At 38.2% G+C, this 23,015-nt stretch overlaps 1 protein-coding gene across 7 annotated transcripts in view; it reads right to left on the reverse strand.

Moving 5' to 3' along the window:
• NALCN (sodium leak channel, non-selective) overlaps window positions 1-23,015 on the reverse strand; it is a 241,574-nt gene that overhangs the window by 98,791 nt on the left and 119,768 nt on the right. For 6 of the 7 annotated variants that reach the window (XM_032100135.1, XM_032100131.1, XM_032100132.1 and 3 more), the window contains 3 exons: window positions 15,189-15,320; window positions 7,076-7,243; window positions 2,397-2,588 (listed from right to left, as the gene is read on the reverse strand). In XM_032100135.1, the coding sequence (XP_031956026.1) occupies window positions 2,397-2,588; window positions 7,076-7,243; window positions 15,189-15,320 (492 nt within the window). The remainder of the gene's footprint in view (window positions 1-2,396; window positions 2,589-7,075; window positions 7,244-15,188; window positions 15,321-23,015) is intronic. The other variant, XM_032100136.1, reaches the window with a different exon arrangement.

Below are 23,015 nucleotides of genomic sequence, written 5' to 3' on the forward strand. Positions count from 1 at the left end.
GTACAAAATTTTCGCTAAATTTTAACCTCTTAAGAGATGCTGCACTATAAAACTGCAAAAAGAAACCACATACTGTAAATTTTACACTTCTGAAACAAATATAACAAGGTGAATATGAATACAAATAAAAAAATAAATAATGAGATACTCATGCTTCTGGCTATGGTAAGAAAAGTATAATTTCAATTCAGTATTGCTGGAACACTCTTGCATTGTTGCTAACAGCTCTTTTCTTTTTCCAGAACTTAAGTCAGAAAATAGAAGACAAGTAAAGACATTCTCTGTTTGTAAAAACATGGTTTAATTTGCTGGAGAGAATATTTTATCACCCTTCAAACAGGGATTTAGTATTTTCATACACCTGTTAAAATTCAATATGCTAGAAGACCTTATTGAAGCTTAAATGGCAGCAGATTAAAATGCTCAAAATAATCCAAAACATTACTAATGTATTGATATAAATTGGAAATTTTTCATTGCAAGTGGATTTTTCTCAGGTACTTGTATCAATTTATCTAGTTAAAATGTGCAGGTGATTGCAATCCTGTCTTAGTCATACTACAATTATTCTTTCAGGACTTTCACTGACATTTTGCACAAATAATAAAATAATCCTAAAACAAAATTCCATGGTGATTTGAAACCTGCAGTTTGAAGTTTTTTTCAGAAGGTTTACATGGGAATTGAGCACAGAATATGGTGGTAATATCACCTGATTTAGAGACCTGACTTAATTAGGAAAGCTTAAATTTTATTTCATTTTTTTCCTTTCTTCAGCATTTAATGAATTATACTGAATATCTAATTCTACCGGCTGCTTTTCTAAGCATGTTTTTCAAAACAGAAAGCATGGTGTCACATTATTCCCTGTGGGTAGGTATTTTTTTGTCTCACATTTGATGGCCAGCTTCCCATACATCAAGTTGAAGCTTGATAATTACAAATTGTTGTTTAGCCATTTTGTTCACTAAATGCATGACCCTTGAGGCTGCCTTATTCATTGTTATTTAATTGTTCCAACCAATGCACTTTCACTAAAATAGATACATTGGATAACCAAACTGGAATGACAGAAACAAATAAATTGTCACTGGAACCAATCCATGTACACTCAGTCTAATCCACTATTAAAGAAACTGCATTATTTTCATTCAGAACAGTGTGCTTCAATAAATACATTAGCTCCAATTTCCACTGATTTTCAATGTTCTGTTCTGAATTAGCACAATGCCTGTAAATATCCATTATTTATACCCAAAAGGCAAACACTTACTATGTCAATGCAGACAGGTTTTATAACTCCATGCAAAACAAGCATTCCTGTACAAATCAGGAACAACCACTTTCATAATACGAAGATATAACTCATGTGTAGACATGTTTTACATAAATTCTTGGATTGATATTTGTGCCTGTGGACATGAATCCTCTTCCTGTAACATGCTAGAGTACTGTTAAGCCATATAGTGTGTTGCGTCATCATCACGGTGCATAGGTAAAATTCCTCTATGTTCCCTTGACAGCACAAATAGAATACCTATCTCAAGGAAAGATGGCTTTCACTACAGAAGGACTACAGGAAGACTATTACACCCAGAAAATACAATTTTTTAATCTATACATATGGAGATAAACTGCTTCATGTTTTGCAGAAGGAAAGGAAGACTGCTAATGTAACACACATGATAGAATATGTCCTGGGTTGGGCTGGGATAGAGCTAATTTTCTTCCTAGTAGTTTGCACAATGCTATGTTTTGGATTTAAGATGAGAATGATGTTGATAATGCTCTGATGTTTTAGTTGGTGCTGACCAGTGCTTGCACAGAGTCAGGGCCTTTCCTGCCTCTCACCCCACCAGCGAACAGGCTGAGGGTGCACAAGATGCTAGGAGGTGACACAGCCGGGACAGCCAACCCCAAATGACCAAAGGGATATCCCATCCCATATGGCATCATGGTCACCATATAAACTGGGGGCAAAACTGGTTAGAGGCTGCAAATTGGGAGCAGGCTGAGCATCGGTCTACATATAGTGAGCAATGGCATTGTGAGCCACTGATTTTGTATATTCTAATTCTTTTATCACTATTGTCTCCCCTTCCAGTTCTGTCCTACTAAAATTTCTTTATCTCAGCCCACAAATTTTACTTATTTTCCCCAATTCTCTCCCCTATCCCACTGCAGGGGGAGGATTGAACAAGTGGCTGTGTAATGTTTAGCTACTGGCCAGGTTAAATCACGACAGAATCACAGAATCATTAGGATGGAAAGGACCTTTAAGATCATCGAGTCCAACCATTAACCAAACACTGCCAAGTTCACCATCCATGGTAAGAAAATATCCATTATAAGAAAATAGTAACAAGGAATGAGTAATCAGTGCTTTTTATACTTGCCCTTGGAAAGGTTGTAAATCTATCCAGCTCTTCCACAAAGCAAAACATCTGTAAACTGATTGCTGACATTACAATCAAAAGGCTGGCAGTAAATACTACCAAACTCCCAAGTTTTTTTCCTGGTCCAAATATCTTATATACAAAATCCTCCAAAGCAGGAGAAATCTTTATAAGGCGAACTACTCTAAGAACCTGCAAGGAAAGAGAAAAATGCAACTGTATCAATTATTCGATGATCACATTAATCAACAATGTTCAAAATATCAGACATTAATGGCCAAAAAGGGACCTGCAGCCTTGTAGACCAATAAATATCAAGTTTCTACCACTTGTAACAGACGGCAAGTTGTGTGTTAGGTTAAAACCACAAAACCTGGGACATAAGCAGCATTGAGGCATACAGGCATGGGATGATAGTACAGGCATGGGAGGACCCAAGGTCTCCAAGGCTATAGTTAACTCACCGACCGTGAACAGTCATTGCAGAAATGCAACTGGGTAAAGCCAGCTTTGGGGTAACAAAGGGAACAAAAAACATAGACAAAACACATCACAGATATTAAATCTGAATGCAATGTGGAATTAGAGACCGAAGGAGGTTTATAGTGTGCTACCAAACACAAGAACAGCTCCAGACAGGAGTCAAAGCACATCAGTCTGGATTTAGTAACTGAGAATCTCCTGAAGGGCTAGGTAAATGGCTCCAGTTTGATTATCATCACTGTTAAAATGTCATTATTATACTAAATGGACAGCATCCTGAACAGTCTTTGATGAAAGCTCTGCTTTGAGCAGTGGGCTCAATGAGATGGCGTTGAAAGGCCTCTTCCAACTAAGATTTCTCTGATTTTATGATATTTGTTATACCAGGTTAAATATTCACATAAAGAACTGCCAAGTCTTCTTCCACAGATCATCTTTCCATTTCAGTGACCTGAGGCAAAATTGTTTGGCATTACATACCACATAACCTAGCGAATTTGGTAATGAGCATAAATTATTTTTTATAATATTTCATATTATATATAGCATGGGAAATTTTGGGTGGTGCTTCTCAGTATCAGAAAAACTCAGTATCACACAACAGCATTGTTTGCCCCTGACATATCAGACCTCTCAGCAGTGGCAGCAAAACTTTGACCTTGTGTGGAACTCCTCACCCATTCACTGCTGAGTCTACCTTGAAAGAGCTGCTCACAATTCTGATTTTCCTGTTTCTGCCATTGATGTTGACACACTGACATGAACATCAGTATCAACAAGGGCAGTGGCAGCAACAGTAGTTGCTGAAGACACCAGACAGCGCATGGGGCAACTGAGATTCTGCAATTCTTAGGAAGAAAAAGACTCTATTCCAAGGTATTACCTGGATTTCCACAAGAATCATACAGGAACTAAAAGGTAGGAATTGCAGTGCAGTTATTGGCTGACCTTATGTACAAGTCAAATACTATTACTATGTTGTTTTTGGAAAGAAAATAAGTATGACAGAAGTTGTTCATATAATGAGTTTACTGTACCCTGTATCTTTCTAATAATGTATACCTTTGGACTTCACATGAAGCTTATCTCCTACCCATTTGTAAGGTATGCAGAATAGGCTTATCATCTAGATTCAACTACCAAAGGGGAGAGAGAGAGGGTCCGCTCAAGAGAGCAGCTTACTCCAAGCACACCAGAGCCCTTATGTGAGACAGGATGAGCCTTTGCTGTCTTCTGTGGCAAAGACAAACAAGGGTCCTAGATTCAGGGTTACACTGGACAGCTTAATTTACACAACGTTAGCACAAGGTGAAATAAAGTCCTTTGTTTCATATTGGTACCTTGACTACATTACATATAATCTGAGTTCATGAAACTGGCTACTAAGGCAGACAGTGAGATGAGTGAGATTTCCAAGTACCATTAACATGTAAACACGGTGCCTTCTTACTTACAAGATTTACTCGCGGTGTAAATATTAGCTCTGCTCCCATCAATGCTAGTTTCAACACAAACCCCAGTGGGGAGAAGATTTCATACTAGTTGATATTCTGAGTGGTGTTTTAGATAAACTCAATTATCTGCATTACTTTTTTCCCTTTTCTTTGGAGAACTTTAATTGACCTTTAAGCAACACACTAATCTTATTGATACTGTTTGGTTTCTTCATTTATTTTCATTAGGTGACAAATTGAATCTAGCCAAAGTACATTCTAATGAATTTATGCATTTTGTATAATTGGACTGCAAATTGTATTAAATTTAGGAGCTGTAGAAGATGCACTATTTGGATTAGATTTAAAAATATATTAAAAACAAATCAAAATGAGTAATGCAAAAGAGGAACCACAGCTTTGTTACAAATAATGGCTGCATCTCCTGCAAGGGATGATAGTTATTCAGAAAATGAGTCAGCAGTATTTTCCCCAAGCACAAATACAATACCATCACTTCAGTCCAGTATAGGTTTAATTCTGTTTAAACCTCTCCCTTTTATGCTGGTTCATTACAGATCTCTGCAATAATATGCAAAATCTGTCATTTCTCCACTGATTTTATGTCCTACAGATTATAGCCATGTAACAGTCCTTTGCTGTAGTCTTTCACAGAGGGCTTTGCAAAGTGCCTTGAATGAATGCACAGTGAATGCAAGGAAGATAGGTGGGAGGGTGGACAGTAGCCAATGTAGTAAAGAGTGAGCGATGTGCTGGCAAAAGGTAATGATACAGACTAATGAATAATGCAAACTGAAATGTATGCAAGGAGGACTAGACAAGCCAAACAACAATTCATGCTTGCTATTCTGGAATGTGTCAAGGACTTCTGTTTTCAGTAATCTGTTTTGTTGGCTGACAAGGAACACATTTACCCTGTCATCATGAATACCTAAATGCCTGGAAATCTGCCTAACATTAAGACATATTCATGTGAAAAAGACTTTTTGACCTCGGTTGATTTGAAAATGTGTTATCTAGCTTGCCCAGAACTTAACTGTGGAGGAGTATCGTGTGTACCTTACATGCTGACATCAAAGGTGTTCTGAAACCTTCCAATCATTTGCCTCCTAGGGGATTTGGATTGCAAAATACAACCCAAATCTTTCAGCATAGCAGGTGTTTCTGCTTGTAAAACGTATGTCTTTCATAGACTTTGGAAAAAAAATCGCATCTTGAAATTTTCATAAAAGCTAGCACTGTGTAATTAAAAAAACCACCACCGCCACCACCACTGCTCCACTAAACTAATTAAATCAATTAAAAAGACATTCTTTTATTATCAGCATCTGGTTACATTTTAGTTACACTTTCAATCCTATGAGTTAGCGATGACATCATCCATTTAGTCCAACATTCATATTTTATACTAAAAATTCTTACAAAGAAACCACCAGTCATAAGTGGACTATGTTTTAATACAGACCAATTATTAACTAAGTTGCTGACTGCTTTAACTGAGAGCTCGCAGCTATGCTCCCTGTGTACTTTTGACACAAGAGTGCAATGGCATACTCCTGACAGATCATCCTTTCTTGCACCTTAGATGTATCATGCTGCACTGAGTAACAACATTCTACACATTTGGACAGGAAAATCAAAGCTAGAATGACTTTAAAGTCTTCAAATGATATCAGGTGAAAGCAAAATAGATTTTTTTTATCCTGAAAGCTTTCTTGAGCAGGTCTGCAGAACCATTTAGAAAAAATACAGGATGACATTTGCAGAAATCTGAAAATTATAAAAATTATAAAAAAAATTATATTTCAACCCACACTTGGGGAGACTGCTTCCCCCATATTGTACTCATGATTACAAGATGTGTCTCTATAACTAATCACATTTATTGACAGGAGTCTGTCTGATGATTTACTATTTGCCTTTATTGAGTATTACGTATTCACCATGCCAATCCATTGCTGAATAATGGGCAGATATGAATCCTTTAATATATATATATTCTTAAAAAAAACCCTTTCTTTAGCACTGTAGAATATAACCCATAATGAATCTCAGGGCTTTCTCCCAAAACTGGAACAACCCTAAGCACTTGAAGGAGCATGAATAGGGAATTGGTTGGGCTGGCTGACAAGAAGAATCAGAAGTCAGAATTAATCAGTCTTTTTTTGTCTCTCTTTCCTGCTCTTCAGCCAAGTGAAAATGCAGGAAGAGCCTAAATAAACACACTTTTCCTCTAGATAAGGAATAGATGGACAACTATAAAACCCAAGTCTAGGATGACTCTGGATAAATTACCTCAGAAGACCCACAGTATCTTAGTTAGGCATGTGACTGCCACAGAGATGAAAATTTGGAGAAGCAACAGCAAGTGAACTGAGGCCTCAAGGAGAGCAGTCAGGAGAGTAGTGGTGGACACTACTGGAAGGTGATGTTATAAACAGCAGTGTACAAGGTCAAGGCTCAATGAAGAACAGTGAAGAAACAAAACAGAACTTAATGAGCAGTGAAGCTTAGATAAGAAATGGGAGTTACTGAAAACAGAAAGGACTTCTCAGCAATGTTAGAAAGAATCCTATTTTTGTAAATCCACTCAATGAACACAGTTAAAAGCAGAGATTTGTTATTTTATAGTTATTCTCAAAATGAGGCAATACTGTGAGAAAATTGAAATTTGTGTGAAATGTGGATGGGTAATGTTTTAATTTGGTATATAGGGTAAAAAGTAAAAGTATCTGATCATACCTGAAAATATGTAAATTGAGAGTGATAGAGGTCTGGATAAATATGGAGAGTGGTTCCAATCACAAGCAGCAACTCAAACTTGTGAAGAGATGAGCTGATGTATCCTGTGAAACCCAAACACCAGATCTTCAAAAGAGCTTCTAAATCAAACAGAACTGTAAAAGCAACCTAGACGGATATATAAAATAAGAAAGATGCATTCAAAACACTGAGTTAAATTAGAAGTTTCTATGTCATGATGTCTATCAGGGCTTTGTATGGCAAAAATAAAGATCTTCATAATATTTAACAAAACCAACCATATTCTGAACAGAAGAAACAATAATAGATTTCACTTCATAACATTTTCTAGACTCAGCATAGACAGGTAGATTTCACAATTTGCAAAGCATGAAATAGTAAATCCCTCCAGATGATCTTTCACTTAAATACACATATAAAAAAGAAAATATGACTTACAACTAATTTTTTTTTCAAATTATGAAGTAATGAGATTTCTGAAGGATTTTAAGAGATTTAAGAAAGACACCAAAGTTTAAAGGCCTCTAGTTTGAAAACCTCTACTTCAATTTTCTAAAACATCCAGAGTAATATGACAACCAAAACAGCTAGAAAAGAGGCAATGGTTTTTAAGCACTTAAAACAAATTTTTAAAAGAGCGGAAATTCAAAGTTAGTCCAGAATTGGTTAATTTTCACAATAATGTTAAAGAACTTGGACATGGTGGGAAGTTACAAGGGAAGAAATCAACCTGTAGTGATTAAATGACTTTGGAATTCTTCCAGAGGCCTTTCCTGAAATATTTGCACAGTAAATTGCATAATGTTCAGCTTAAACAAAAGGATAGGTGTACGTCTTCAAGATTTATTTTCTCTTACTTCTCTCACTACCAAAAATCCTTCTGGCTAGACACACTTCCTCATGTGCCTTCTTATTTTACCACTGTATATACTCTGAGGTGCTCTCTTCCACACTGTCCAGCAGACAGGAAATGCAATGGAAACACTTTTCTGTGACTCAGAAATGTTCTCCTCAGACCCTTTACACACATTGGGACTTAAAAGAGACTCTAAAATAACATTAGATCACAACTAAATACAACTAATACTTACAAAGTGCAGTAAAAATAAAGAAAATGCAGCTTACATCTCCTTTGAGGACTAGCATTATTAGTCTGTTAAGGTGGAGAGACTAATTGACTGTGGGCCATGAGGTCTACTGAATTTGGCTGGGGATAAAAATGCTAGAGACTAAGATTTTAATGCTGACCCTGACAGTGAAAATCTCTGGGATGCTGTGTTAAGTATTTACATTATTTAAAATTTAAACTCTACAGTCCATCAAAAATATATTTACCAACATGAAAGAGAGAGGTTGGGAGAGAGCTAAATAAAACTTTACATATTTTATGTGTACAGGACTGTCACAAACAGGAGTGGAGATGGAAATGAAACAATGAAGCTTATGTCCTTTGTTTATTCCTCTAGTCCACAGAGCTATTTACAAGCACTGCTACCAGCTGTATTATATGGCTTCCTCAAGGCATGTAAAATAGTTACCAGGCTTCAAATGTCCTCAGAATGCTTCATAGCACTCCATCAATCAGGAGATTTTCCTTTTCTTAGGTGTGACAGGTTAGCAAGCACAGCTCCGGATTTTCTTGCAAAGAGGTGCTTACAGCTTCCTCTATGACCTGACAGAGCCTATCAACTGGCTAGTTCGAATATTGACAATTTTTAAGCAACTTAAAATTTTGACCGCCTCTGTGGTCCACATTTAAGAATGGACAAACCCCGGGAAAGAGTTCTCTTGCTTCCGGCTTTGGGAAAGGTACCTGGGCTGGGCCTGTATGGGGCCCAGCAGGCCCGGGCCAGGCCCTGCTCAGCCGGGGCCAGGCCGAGACACAGCCATCCTGGAGCCGTGCGGCCCTGTTCCACCTATGGTCCCCCCAGCCCTGCTCTGTGCAGACGGTGTGGAGCCGGGACTCTACACACTCCCCCCTCTCCAGTGTGGCCGAAGATTCAGCTGAAGCTGCCCCGCTGCCAGGCAAAGATCATGTGACCAACAACAATAAGCGACTCCAGCTGCGGGGCTGGGTGAGATTAACCCTTTTAGTGCTGTAAGTTTCCTCCAGAATAGATGAAGCCTGCAGACATAAAGTAAAGAAAGAAGAGCTGAAACCCTGAGGGAGGAGAAAGAGGAGATGCTTAGAAGCTGAAATTCTGTTGTGAAGCTATGGTGGTGATAGACTATGATATATCAGAGTACCCATTGTAATTTCATGAAGCATGGCGGGGTGGAGCATTCAAACTGTAATTGTGAGCAAAAGCACTTGTTCTGGAATAAGCAAATGCTGAAGCAGCTGTAATTTGATGAGAAGTTTGAACAGGGAGAGATGGAAGTGGTGAGGGCTCTTGCTCCAACCGGAAGGAGAAGAACTCTGTTCCTAGAGATGCTCCCAGAGATAGTCCTAGAGATGAAGATGATGAAGACCCTTTTCTCCCAGGAAAGGAGAAGGGCCTCTGTTCCTGGAGCTGAAGATGCTCCCTGAGATGGGTGAGGAGAACCTTTGTTTTTGAACAGCTCAATCTTAAAATTGTACCCCAACAGCTCAAGATTGGACCCTCAAAAGCAGTTGTGGGGAAAGCTGTAAGTTGGGAGAAGGGACTCCCATATGATGCGAGCAGAGAACCAACATGGGTGGCTGTCTTGTGATACTGAAGCCATGAGAGAATTTCTTGTGGAGATATCTCCATAGCATGAGCAAGAGAGACTCCTCTTCCTAAATGAACTGAACAAGGTTATTATGGAAGTGGTAAACAGACTGAAAATCTCAAGGGTTGTCTTCTTACATTGTCAGTGGGAGAAGGGAGAAAGGTGGGGGGAGGAGAAGTGTTCTGAAGGTGTGGGGTTTTTTTTCCCTTTTTTTTCCTTTCTTTTAGGTCCGTTAATAAAGTTCTTTATATTCTTTTAAATTTTTTACCTGCTTTGCTTTCTCCTAATTCTTATCTCACAGAAGGTAAATAAGTAATGAGTATTTTGGACCAAACCACTATATTAGGAAAGAAAGGCTACTAAGAAATATTTGTGTGCTTTCAGTCACAGACAGTGTAGGGATGCTTTTATGCCCTTATCCTCAAGTGGATCTGGCCAGTTTTTCAGCCTGTGCTCTGGGATCTCAAAGAGCCAGGTTTGAAGAAACTACTTCTTTACATGAAAATCTCTAAGACACGAGGAAAATGTTTTAGCAAAAACCCTTAAAAATAAAGCTCACTTTTAATGACAAGACATCTAACCGAGTCATAAAAGAAGAAGGGCATTGAATTAGGCAAAATGGAACGGTGGTTCAAAAGCAGCTGCAATTTAGCTCAGAGCAGGTGGAATAACAGTGCCATTTAAATACACACATACACACTTCAGAGCACATAGGCTTCCTATTAGAACAAGACTAACAAATATGATGTTAAGTGTATTTTAATTTATTCTAAAAATGTGTGGGCAGGATCATTTGCATTTCACATGCTTGTCAAATGAATTCAAACCACTGGCACTTAAAAATGTATCAAATGGTTTGCATAACATCTGATTACATTTATACACCTGTCTTCCTGCTGACAGAGCTTGTATTTTTTCCTTCCTTGTAATTAATTACAGGAGAAGATTCAGAATATCTGACTAGAACTTTTTGTTAGGCATGAAATGCAATACAATTTTATAGTTTTGTGTGGTTTTTTTTTAAGCTGGAATAATTCCTTTCGTTGCTGTAGAGACAAGGCAAAAGCAAACACGGCAAAGCAGAAAAAGCAGGTGTAAGACATGAGCAGCCACTGAGCAGCCACCCTCCACCGTGTTGTCAGTTTTGCTTTGGGGAGGCCAAGGAGGACCTAACAGGAACGGGCCATTTCTCTGATAGTTATGTCCCTTTTTTTCACCTGGAAGCTTTATGGTATTAATGACACCTTCATCAACACTAAATTTTGCTAGTAGCCACTTGCCTCTTTTTTTGGCAGAGGCAGAGCTTACTATCAGTCAGCATCCAACAGTGACAGACTCTGTTTTCTTTGTGTCTTACCTGAAAGGTTATCAAGCTGTCGGGAATGACAAGAATTCTTTCAACGAGGATCAGTGGGATTAAGGGCACAGACCTCTAGCCCCTCCCTCACTACCAGATTTGACACAGCATTCAATCCTTCCTTCATCCAGGACAGGCCAAAAGCTACCCAAAGGCAGCAGTGCAAGGGGGCAGGTTACAAAAGGAATCTAGGAGAAACTATATAGGAGCACTTGGTTTTGAACTCTGGTATTCAGACAGTATTTGTAGGAATCATATGCAACTCAAATAAGACAGCTAGTCTGTAACATGTTTTAATGGAAGACTCATAAGAAACAAACATCCATCACTATTCTGTCTAGGTATTGAGCAGTTAAAGTTAGCATCTTCACTACAAATTACCAAAATGTGTTTGAAACTCTACTCTTTCCAGGATACTGCACTGGCGTTTTGAGTCATCCTGTTAAAATTCTGGTTTTGCCCCATCAGCAGGACTGATGCATACAAGTTGAAATGCCTGCCAGAATCTCTTATTACTACTGGGTATACAAAATTATGCAAACAATGGGATCTGGGTATAGCTTAATTTGTTTTATCTTCTTGTCTAACCTTTGCCTTCTTGAGCCTTTTAATTTCATTTCAACAATGAAAACAGGTTTCTTTTCTTGGTATTGGGCATCTCAATAAATCCATTTAGTTTGCCCACTGACTTTAAGCAGATGTATTAATATGTGACCCATAGAACGGACCAAGTGAGATATTTCATTAGACATATCTTCTCCTAAAGCCAGCAGCTTCCAACATAACTTCTGGAAAATGTATCAGAAAGCCAGATATGCTTGCTGAAATCTATCTGGCCATTTCCTTTAGCAAATGGAATCCTCACCACTGTTGGCTCCTCAAGTCAGCTCCCACTGAAGGGAAAGCTTTCTGTAGCCTACTCTAATAGAAAAGACAGAGCAGCAGCAGTGCATCCTGCTTCAACTAGTTTTCTTCACCAAGGAAACAGACTAGCCACTGTGGAATAATCTGCATTGTTTGAGTATTCAGCCTCTTCAAGGCTCTTAAAAATATTTCCTTTGTTTACCCTTTGTGCTACAAAGAACAAGTTTCACAACAAGCAAATAGGAAATGACAGCAGCTTATCAATTTCTCCTCTCTCCCAGGATTTTTTTACTCTTCTGCTCTTCTGATACTTTCCTTTGTTCCTCCTTCCATAACATACTAGGGTTTTGTTAGTTTGATTCTTATAGTGCCTCTAGTAAAAGCATCACAGGCTTAAAAAACAAAACAAAACCAGGAAACCGAACAAATGGACATTAAAGAAATGCTTTACAAATAAAAAAATCCCACGTTTCTCTATCTCAGAATACTTTACCTCATATACTTCGAAATGTAAAATGTAGAATGTAAACAAATGTGTTTTCTGACAACCTCTCCACTTAAAAATCAATTATCTAAGCTATGCAGAAACAGAAAAATATATTGTTAAAGCGAACTGGACATTGCTTCTAGGACAGAATTATAATACACTAGTCTACATTATATACTCACCTTGAATAAACCCTGGCAAATATTTCTATCGGAAAAAAAACCCCTGCAAACTTTATACTTGAAATAAATGTTGAAGATATTGTTTCTACCACTGATTAATAAAAGCATTATTATACTATATATTCAGAGCCAAAATAGAAATAGGAAACGGAGTGTTCCCTATTTCGAATATAAATAGAATTAATGTCATTTTGTTAAGAATCCAGGCTCCACTTGCTGTATCCTGGGGATAAAGCAAAAATGCCTGCTGTGAAGAGTTCATGGCCTCAGGCTTTAATGTTGACTTAATTATTTGTTTCCAGCCAAGGATATTGTACTAGATTTGCCTGTGACAGAGTTAATTTTCCCCATCATAGTTTGTATGGTGCTATTTTGGATTTGTGCTGGAAAGAGTGTTGGTTACATAGGGATGTTTTAGCTGTTGCTGAGCAGTGTTTGCATAGAGTCAAGAGTTTTTCTGCCTCTCACTCCACCAGGGAGCAGGCTGGGGGGGCACAAGGAGCTGGGAGGGGAAACAGCTGGGACAGCTGATCTCTGCTGAACACAGGGACATCCCATCCCACAGGGCATTGTGCTCAGCATATAAGGCTAGAGGAAGCGGGGGGGATGCTTAAAGTGATGGTGTTTGTCTTCCAAAGTTACTGTTATGGCTGATGGAGCCTGGCTTTCCTGAAGATGGTTTCCCTGCCCATGGGAAGTGGTGACCGAATCCCTTGCTTTGCTTTGCTTATGTGCATGACTTTTGCTTCACCTTTTAAACTGTTTTTATCTCAACCCATGACTTGTCTCACTTTTACTCTGACCATTCTCTCCCCCATTCCCCTGAGGACGAGTGAACAAGAGGCTACATGGGGTTGAGCTGCTAGCTGGGGTTAAACCCTGATAAAGATTAGAATGAGTTTCTCTGCCCTCAATTCTACTCTCAGATCTGTGGGGCGTGTCATAAGACAACCCAGCATTTGCTGGTTTTATTCCAATGTCTTATTTTCAGGATAATAATTTTCATGTTCATGTAGTTTTTCAAATAGACTTAGAACTTCAGACAAAATAAAGACAACACATGTCACAATTAGTCTTGTAATTGTTGTCCGTGCCAACACTGACTCCATATTCACACAGAATACAGCCATACCCAGCAGCATGAGAGACAACAGAGAATGATGCAGCAGTGCTGTCTCTATAATCTGCACTTTTTTAAAGGTTTGAACTCTGGTGCTGTGTTTAACGGGCTTTTTTGCTCTCATTTTTGTCCCAGAACTCACGAACTCTCAGCTTCATACAATTTTAAGAGATCAGATACAAATTCTAAAACTAAGATTAAAAATATGTATTGACTCGACCTTCCTTAAACTAAAGAGATTCATTAAGCATTGCATTGTTATGGACTAAAGGGCTTAAAGTTGGGTGTGTGAGTCTGAATATCAAAAATACTTAGACATAGAAAACCACACAACAACCAAAAGCAGAGAAACAACCAGGAACATTCTGCTATCATGCACTCTAGTCTAAGAATGACCCCTCTGGCTCCAAAGGACTGTGTAACTACTGAAGTCAGGGAAACTGCAGTAAGCATAAAGTAGACATGTGCCCAATACAGGCAACTGTGATCAACACTTTCAGAGAACTGATCTTGGTGCACTGGTTAAAGAAGTGATCTTTCAGCACTGGTGATTTTTTACTCTGATACAGTAACAATTCACAGTACCCATGGAAATAAGTATTTTTAATAAAGAATGCTACAATATTGATTGCACTTGATTTAGGAAAAACAAATATCTATTTGAAGCTTTGCCTGTACATTAGTACCAAAGAATTCAATTACTTCTTTTTTCTTTTCCTTTACCTGAATTAATTATTACTAAAAAGACAAGTATGCAAGGTTCTAGGATCTCTAGTGCTTGATCTACAGTAAGATCTTTGACCAGCTAATGACTCAAGCAGGCTTCCTGTCAAAATGTCACTTGTACCTCCACTTCACTGTTCAGGAGCACAGACTCCTCCTTTAAAAAAATCATGCCTGCATAAATGTTTTTTTTTGGTGGTGCGCTCTTGCGACTGCTGAAGCCAGACTATTTGTAACACTATTTTGGTAATGCTTAAGGACCTTCTGGCAGCTAAGTATATCTACCAAATAAAGAAGATTTAGGAAGAACTTCTATACAGTATTTTTAAAATACAGTTTTGTCATCTTTTTAAAGTGAAATTCTTCTGAATGTTACACTCCTGCTAGAGAAAGATAGCAACTCGGCAGCCATGCACTCCCTGCAGATGTTACACTTAAGCCTCCACTTACTACCACTAACATTTTGTTTGAGGAAATTACCTTTCAAAAGGTTGTAAGATAGAGCTGTCGGCCGTTGTCAGACAGAGGAAGTTGAACAACTTAGCAAAGTATTCTTGGAATGCTTAAGGGAATAAAAAATTACATACTAAAATGTTCTTGACAGTCACATTTTTTACTTCAGCTTATCTTGAAAATTACCCAGATAGTTGTTTCAGCATACTCACCTCAGCAAGGTAAAATTCATCATATTGTCTCTTGAAATTTTCTCCTTTATAGTAATTACTTGCAGCAACAATCACATCGACAGCAACCATGCTTAGTATGAACATATGAAACACGGATGACCTCATCATTTTCTACAAAAGCAAGAGTAAATTTTATCATCAAAAGGAGTCAAACCACATGCATTTTAAAGTTCTATTACATTGTCAAAACATAATTGGCTTTAATACTGTGTTATTCTAAAGCTTCTTTATATGATTCTAATTTATTAATCTTTAAAATATGTTTTAATATATTGCTTCAACTGGTTTACATGGCAAGTTTTGGGGATTTTTTGTACTTTTCAGTTTTTATTTGTCAATTGACTTCTTACTGAAGGTTTATAATTTAATATGGTATCCATTACTTTAGTATGTTTTAAAGCATAAAGAGCATGTCTGTCTACTCAGTTGGCCCTGGTTAATACTCCTGCATTATGATTTATTCACGCAAATCTTGATGACTTACTGTTCAGGAAAAAGTAACATCAATTCTATCTTGTGCATTGCTTTTTCTCAAGAAACAGATGTATTATGGGATTCCTCTGATGTCAAACTATTGCCTAAACGAATAAAACACATCTACATATAGTAGATATACACATCTGGGCCAATGAGCTGTGAAGTACTCACAGATAATTCACATATCTGTGTACTTAAAGCTTTGTGTCACTGCTGCTGCAGTGACACAGGAGAGGAGAGAAACAGAGGCACAGAGCACCATCCAGGAGTTTACATCTGTGAGATACCAAAACATTACTGATAAGATACATAAGAAGTATGCAGAAGTTCAAAGAAATAACTTCTAAGCCCCCACCACAAAGACCATGGACTTAGGATTTACCCTGAAAACTTAACCACTTCCCTCACCGGGTCAGCCACAGTAGAAACAAGAGTCAAACAGACAAAATTATTTTACATTAATCCACCTTTGAATGAATGGTCGCTAATATTGATAACTTTTTACAAATTCCCACAAGTAATAGAGTTCAAGTCTTTAATATAAGTAAGTTAAGTACCATTATGTTTCCTTGTGTATGTTTCTAAATTGTGCTAACAATGGCAAAAGCCATTTTTATTTGTTTCTGAGTTTATATGTAGGGTTGTTGTATGTTTCTTTTTTGATGAAATTAGAACATAATATGGGCCGTATGGGAGGCTGCAAGGACTAGTATTTGTTCAGCTTCTAGCAAAGCCTTGTGCCTGCCTACTGAATAATTAATTTCATTTTGAATTCCACTGGTGTTTAAGATAGCTTCCTTAAATTGAAGCTGAATGGAGACTAAGCACATATTTACAAGCATACAACCTGATAGAATTGCCTCTTGTCTCTTAATACCTGGACTTTTTGTGTGAATTACAGGTAGCATTACAGAGAGAAGACAGCTCAAACCCTTCTCATGCAAGCCAGCTTCCTTTTGACCCTAGTGACATAAAATGGTTGCATATTCTATTCTAGAAAAGGAGGTCAGGAGATAAAGCCTTACATCCAGTAATTTACAGAACAAGCAGGGGTTAATACCTAAAGCACAGGTAAGTTACCAAAATAGTGGCTAAATAAGGTCTTGCTTTTATTTTTAATCCACAAGGCAAGCTATAAGAATACAATAATTAAAGATAGGGCTACTGGCATCAATCATGCATTTTTTTTCAGTAGTGTGATTCAAAACAGGTGTCATCCTTTACATTTCCATTTCACACAAATTCTAACCAGATAGTTAGTCTCTCTGCATATTTTACACTGTATTTTTAATGGTGTCAAAATTTCCATCATAATAATGAAGTATTCTGTCTCAATTGTGAAAGTACTTGCTAAAGAAACTAGTAAGGGAGGCTGCAAAAGGCACTTCTATCTCCTTTCACAGGGAAGCAAAATGGTAATACGGCAAAAATAAAAATGCATAAACTGTCTCGATACACATGTACGTATACGCACACTTTGTCACTAGTCTGTACCTCTGGACACTGTGGTGATTTAGGAATGGTACTCCTCAATTTAGTGCTGCCACTGATACTCTCTGAACCACACCGCCACTTGCTCACTGCTCACTCCCCCTGTCCCCTTCCCCTGCTGGTGGCTGGAGAGGAGAATTGGAGGCACAAAAGGTAAAGATCACGGGCTGAGATAAGAACAATTTACTGGAGATGGCAATGAGATAAGAAAATGAACAGTCACAGCAACAACATTAATAACAACTGTACAAGAGAGAGGTGAGTGAGCCATGCACAAAATGTTCAGAATCAGCACTACCCGAGCACTCCCTCTGCAACACTTACTTGACTGGAAAAGACTCCTGCTTGCAAGAGACTCCTTTGCCCCTGACCCCAGCAATGACATCACGTGGTATAGAATAACCTCCAGCTTCTAGCCATGCCCCCCTTTTGGCTACTGCAAAGACTAATCTTGTCCTGGCCAGAACCAGAACAGACACTCATAAAAAGATTTTCCAGCGGCATATTTAATCCTGGAAAATAAATAGCAATAACAGAAATAATATCCTAACCACAGTTTGTTTCACAGAATCACAGAATGCTTAAGGTTGGAAAAGACTTTTAAGACCACCAAGTCTAACCTAGCACCACCACCATGTTCACCATTAAACTGTGTCCTCAAGTGCCATAGCCACGTGTTTTTTTAAAAATTCCAGGGATGGTGACTCCACCACTTCTCTGGGCATTCTGTTCCAATGTTAAACAACCTTTTCCATGAATAAATTTCTTCTAATATCTAATTTAAACCTCCCCTGGTGCAACTTGAAGCCATTTCCTCTCATCCTGTCATCCCCCCACCTTGCTACAACCTCCTTACACGTAGTTATAGAGAGCAATAAGGTCCTCCCTGAGCCTCCTGTTTTCCAGGCTAAACATTCCCAGCTCCCTCAGCCACTCCTCATAAGACTTGTGCTCCAGCTCATTCACCAGGGTCCTTGCCCTTCTCTGGACTCACTGCAGCATCTTTTATTTTTCAGTAAAATTCAATAAAGCTTGTTGTCAAGGTCGCCTTCCCAATTAAACTGAAAAGAGACTATTTAGCTAATAGAGAGTATTACACTGGCATAATGTGATTCAACATTAAGATAATAAGGAAGGAGGCTCAGACAGGATGCAAGCCAGGCACAGGCTATGTAAAGGCAGGAACAGCTGGCTGACGCAACAAATTAGGAGATAGCTGTGGTGAGGAACACTAAAAGCACCCAGGTGCTGGCAGAGAGACAGAGAGCACAAAGGGCCAGCAAGGTGGAGGTATCTGAGCAAATACCTCCCCTGCACACACAGCAAAAGTGCTGTGCTGAGGAGATAAAAAAATAAATAAAAAAAATCAATCATCATTTTTACATCTCAGGACTGGCCAGTTCATAGGGACCAGATTGGCATCTGTGTTTCTTGACTTTTTCTACGTCATGTCAGAATCTAGCTGCTCACTTGTCATGAATGCTGTGCATGATTAGCAGCTTTCCCGTTGGCCTCTCAGACTGCTGTATCTTTAGAAGACCAATCACAGTACTCTAACCCACAGACCTACTGTGTCCAGCTTTCCCCCTACTCTAATCTTAGTTTGTTCTTTCTGCATCACAGAATTTTAATTTGGATTTGCACCCTTAAAACGATTCAGACACACCTCTGCTGCAGTGTTCAACCAAGAGAATTCACTGTTTCTTTACATATTTCTGTATTTGGAATGAGGTCTAAGTGGAAGCTGAATTTAATCCACAGCTCTTGCCCAAGCCTTGAAAGTAATTTTGGACCATCGGATCAGCAGTGTGTTATTTGGATTACAGTCCTTTTCAGGGCACATAGGCATGGAAGATTCTCCACGCAAACTGGAAAAAAGACACATAATGCCAATTTTTGTTCTTGTTTAATTTACTGACCTTTTTTTAGCCCTTGGATGTGTGTTTCTTAAGCTGTGTAGGAATGAGATGAAAGAAATATTCTGATGTTGCTGTCAGCCAGATAAATGGTAAATTGTACCTAATATTTAATTTGATTTAAGATTATGTGTTGAAGAAGTCTCAAGTGAAATGCCCTGCTGCTGACATCAATCAACTACAACAGTGACGAATTTCTTACATTTACTATGAATTACCTATAATGCTGGCATCTGACTGGATGCAGGATGCTAATTCTCAGTGTCCAGGACAATGAAGAACCTGTATGGCACAGCGCATTAAAGATGCAGTGGCCATAAAAACCAGTACATGACAAACTGTTAATGACTGAAATTCTTTCATTGTTTGGAAATACACAAAGGAGCCAATCTGTTTTGTGCTCAGATGGGAATTTCATGACTGCAAAAAATACTTCTAAAATACTACTCATTGATTCAACACTATGGACATGTTTGGTGCAGATGAGGAACTCTGAATGAAAAACTGTATTTCATATCCCAGGTTCACCCAAAAATTCAAGTAATGACACTGCAATTGCTGACAGGTAGAGACTACCTGGCTCACTTAGTCTTACAGAGCATTACAATGCACAGTGTAAAGAGGTCTTTTGTCACTCTGGTAGTATCAGAATGGGGTACATTGCTTTAATACTCCTCCCACGTTCCTGCATGGCAGAGGAAGGATGAGTGACATAAATTTGCCTTTGCCAGCTCACTGCCCTGGAGAACATCCACAGCAGCTGCCACTTTGCACAGTCAGAGCCACACAGACACTGGCTCAGGAAAGCAGAGGTCCACGCAAAATGCAGTCACTAAGCAAACTGGAATTACTGAATATGAAACTACCTTTTCCTAATGCTAGATCCCATCTGGGGGCTTGATATGCACATTAGGTCACTCCTTGTATCACCCTCCTTCATACAGGATTTTTGTTTCAAGTACATAATATGTCTTACTTACTAAGCAAGATGGTAAATGTTGTAAACTTGTGGGGTCTGACAGACTTAATAATAAAAGAACCCATGGGCTACATTACCCTGATATTACTATCTCAAAACTGACCCAGTTGATGATGTTTAATATTATCATGTGAAACCTTGAAAGAGGTGTCTTCAAAGGGCTCAGTGGTTTCTGTTTAGACCTACAGGAATTCAGATGGCATCTGATAATATTAACAGTCTTGGTGGTAGTCTAAGAAAACAAAAAAAAGAGGAAAAATCATCTTGAAGAATAAAAAAATTGCCTAAAAAGCCCTCAAACTTATTAGTACTGAGCAAGACATGGTGAGGATCTGATCTGTAGAAAAGCTTTGCTTATTTTGGCTATTTAGTGTGCGAAAAGCTTAGAGTGCATAATTGTCAAACTGGCAGGGTAGCTCTTGAAAGTACCAAACCAATTAATGAACAGTGTAAACATCATTTAACTAAAAGACTTTGATAATCACTACATGGGTAAGCAACTTTTTTTCAGATTTTGATACTCTTGAGTTGTGCATTCATCAATGGTAAAAATACAGTTGTATCTGTATTTCTTTATATTTTAGATATACTTTAACACTTCATAAACCAGTAGTATCTCCTCATCTGTGTTATAATGGAATGGCTCTAGCAAGCTTCTTACTCCTTTTTCATCTTCATTGGCTTTTGCTATTTGCACAAGGAAGCTAGATCCTGCTAAAAGATTCCACCCAAGCTTCCAGCTATAGCTGTTTAAAGACCTTGTACTGGCTACATGATCACTGCGGTTTACACCTATCATTATAATGATCCTGTATGTTATTTGTACTCCTTTCTATACATGCCTACTTGAAGACCACCCTTTCTGGTAGTTAGAACAGACTTTGGTTTGTTAAAGTTGTTTGGATGTGCACAAAAGAGTTGGGTGATATTACTGAACAGCAACTGAAAAGCTTAAATTTGTGCTACTCCAGTCTTTTTTACTTATGGGCCTGTTGCAGCCTAGATCTACCACCACAGTGACACGAAGGCAAATTCAAATCCCAGCTTATCTCCATGCACAGAATCACCATCATGTGTGGAGATACATTCTGGAACAGCACTGCAAATCTTATGGTACCCAGTGACTTCAGAAAGCCCAATTAGCTGGAGTTATGTGGGCATCACAGAATACAGAACCCTTATTCAGAAGAGCTAACAAAGCATGACTCAAGTTCATTGTAGCAGCTTGGAAAATACTAGGTCAAATAGTAATAAAATGAAAGTATTGTAAGTAAATCCTCATTCTTTCTGGACATTCAGAGATCAGCCCATGGCTCCTAAATACATATAAAGGGATTATGGTTTCATAGAGCAGGGCCAGTTTAAGGTGTATGCACAGCATTTACACCACTAAGAAAGGAACATGACTGCCAGTCATTCTTGATTCAATGTTGAAAGCAGGACACATCAAATGCCTCAAAAACTATTATAATATACAAGACCAGAAATAGCAATACCCCTTTGACTTCAGGATTCTATGACACAAGATTTCTAAGAGTCACTAAGCAAAGATTCAATCCTGGCCTAAAGAAAAGGGTAAGTTTTTTTATCCTATACATGTTTAGTATACTTATGGTGTTTATTTCGTCCTTTTTTTTTTTTTTTTTTTTTTGCAAAGTGCTTGAAGATACCTTGAATATGAAAGAAGCTTTAGAAAATCACATTCTATACACTGCTAATCACAGATAATTCATAGCGTGAATAGGATAAATTTGATTTTCATCTTGTTGGTTAATGGCCATCTGAGCAAGTACAAAATTGTGAAATTGCAGAAAATTTTCCCTTTTGTTTGCAGTACATTGTAGAGCATTTTACAAGCTATGTAACTAATTTTCTATAAACCATTTTGCTTTCAACTTACTTTATGACTGCCTGACAAAGATATGCTTGTGAGGAGAATTCAGCAATTATTCCCATGCTCTGCAATCTGAAAATTTCTGAAAATTATTAAGCATTAACCAGAAATTTTATGGGAACAAACTTTTTAATATCTTATATTGATGCAGTTATATATCAGAATGGGACATTAAAAAACATTGTAAATCTAAGATACTATCCACTTTATTTGAGAGGAACTTCGATGCTAGATGAATTCAAATAATGCAGCTTCATTGAGGAAATGGTAAATGATGAGTTTAAAGATGCTGGAAGAGGTGGCTTTTAGATACTGCAAAGGAAACAAGTCAGTAGCCACAGCTCAGATGTTTGGTGATGACAGAGAGGCAGTCTTGGCTTTATGGTGCAGGACAATTGTCCCAGTGCAATGAGAGCATGGTGGTTCTTCAGCAATTTTGTCTACAGACACTTGCTCTAACATTTTTATGATGGTAGAGAGGAAGTTCTTAGGGTAGTGATGTGGTAGAGATGAATGTAAAGACCCTTTAAGATTCACAGCCCAACGAAAAATCTCCCTAGAAACTCTAGGTTACTTTCAGATCACCTTAGCACAGAGAACCTTTGTTATCAGCTGCAGGAGATAATTTAGATGGTAAGGTGATAGTCAAGGGAGGAAAACACTCCCCAAAACACAAACATCATAACTCTGCAAGTTTTAGAATACGTGTTTGGAAACCTTTCTATAAATGTTTTCTGGCTGCAGCAGAGGTGACCCTGGCCTGGCAGAAAGAGAAGTATAAACAGTAAACTGTCCGGGCTTGTAAAATATTCTACAAGTTTCACTTTACTGTGCTTCTCTTTCCACCTTCTACCTCATCTGATTAGGATGCAAAAATTAAGGTAGCCACTGCATCTGTGTTTTTACAGGGTGTCCTACCATGCAGCCTCAAAACAAGCTGGAAATGGGACTATTTCTAAATAATGGTAACATTTCAGGACATGCAAATATGCTCTCCAATAGGTATGCATTAAGATTTTGTGCTACAACAACATATTTTAAGGCAACAA

This window comes from Corvus moneduloides, chromosome 2 (assembly GCF_009650955.1).
Source record: "Corvus moneduloides isolate bCorMon1 chromosome 2, bCorMon1.pri, whole genome shotgun sequence".
Lineage (NCBI taxonomy): Eukaryota > Metazoa > Chordata > Aves > Passeriformes > Corvidae > Corvus > Corvus moneduloides.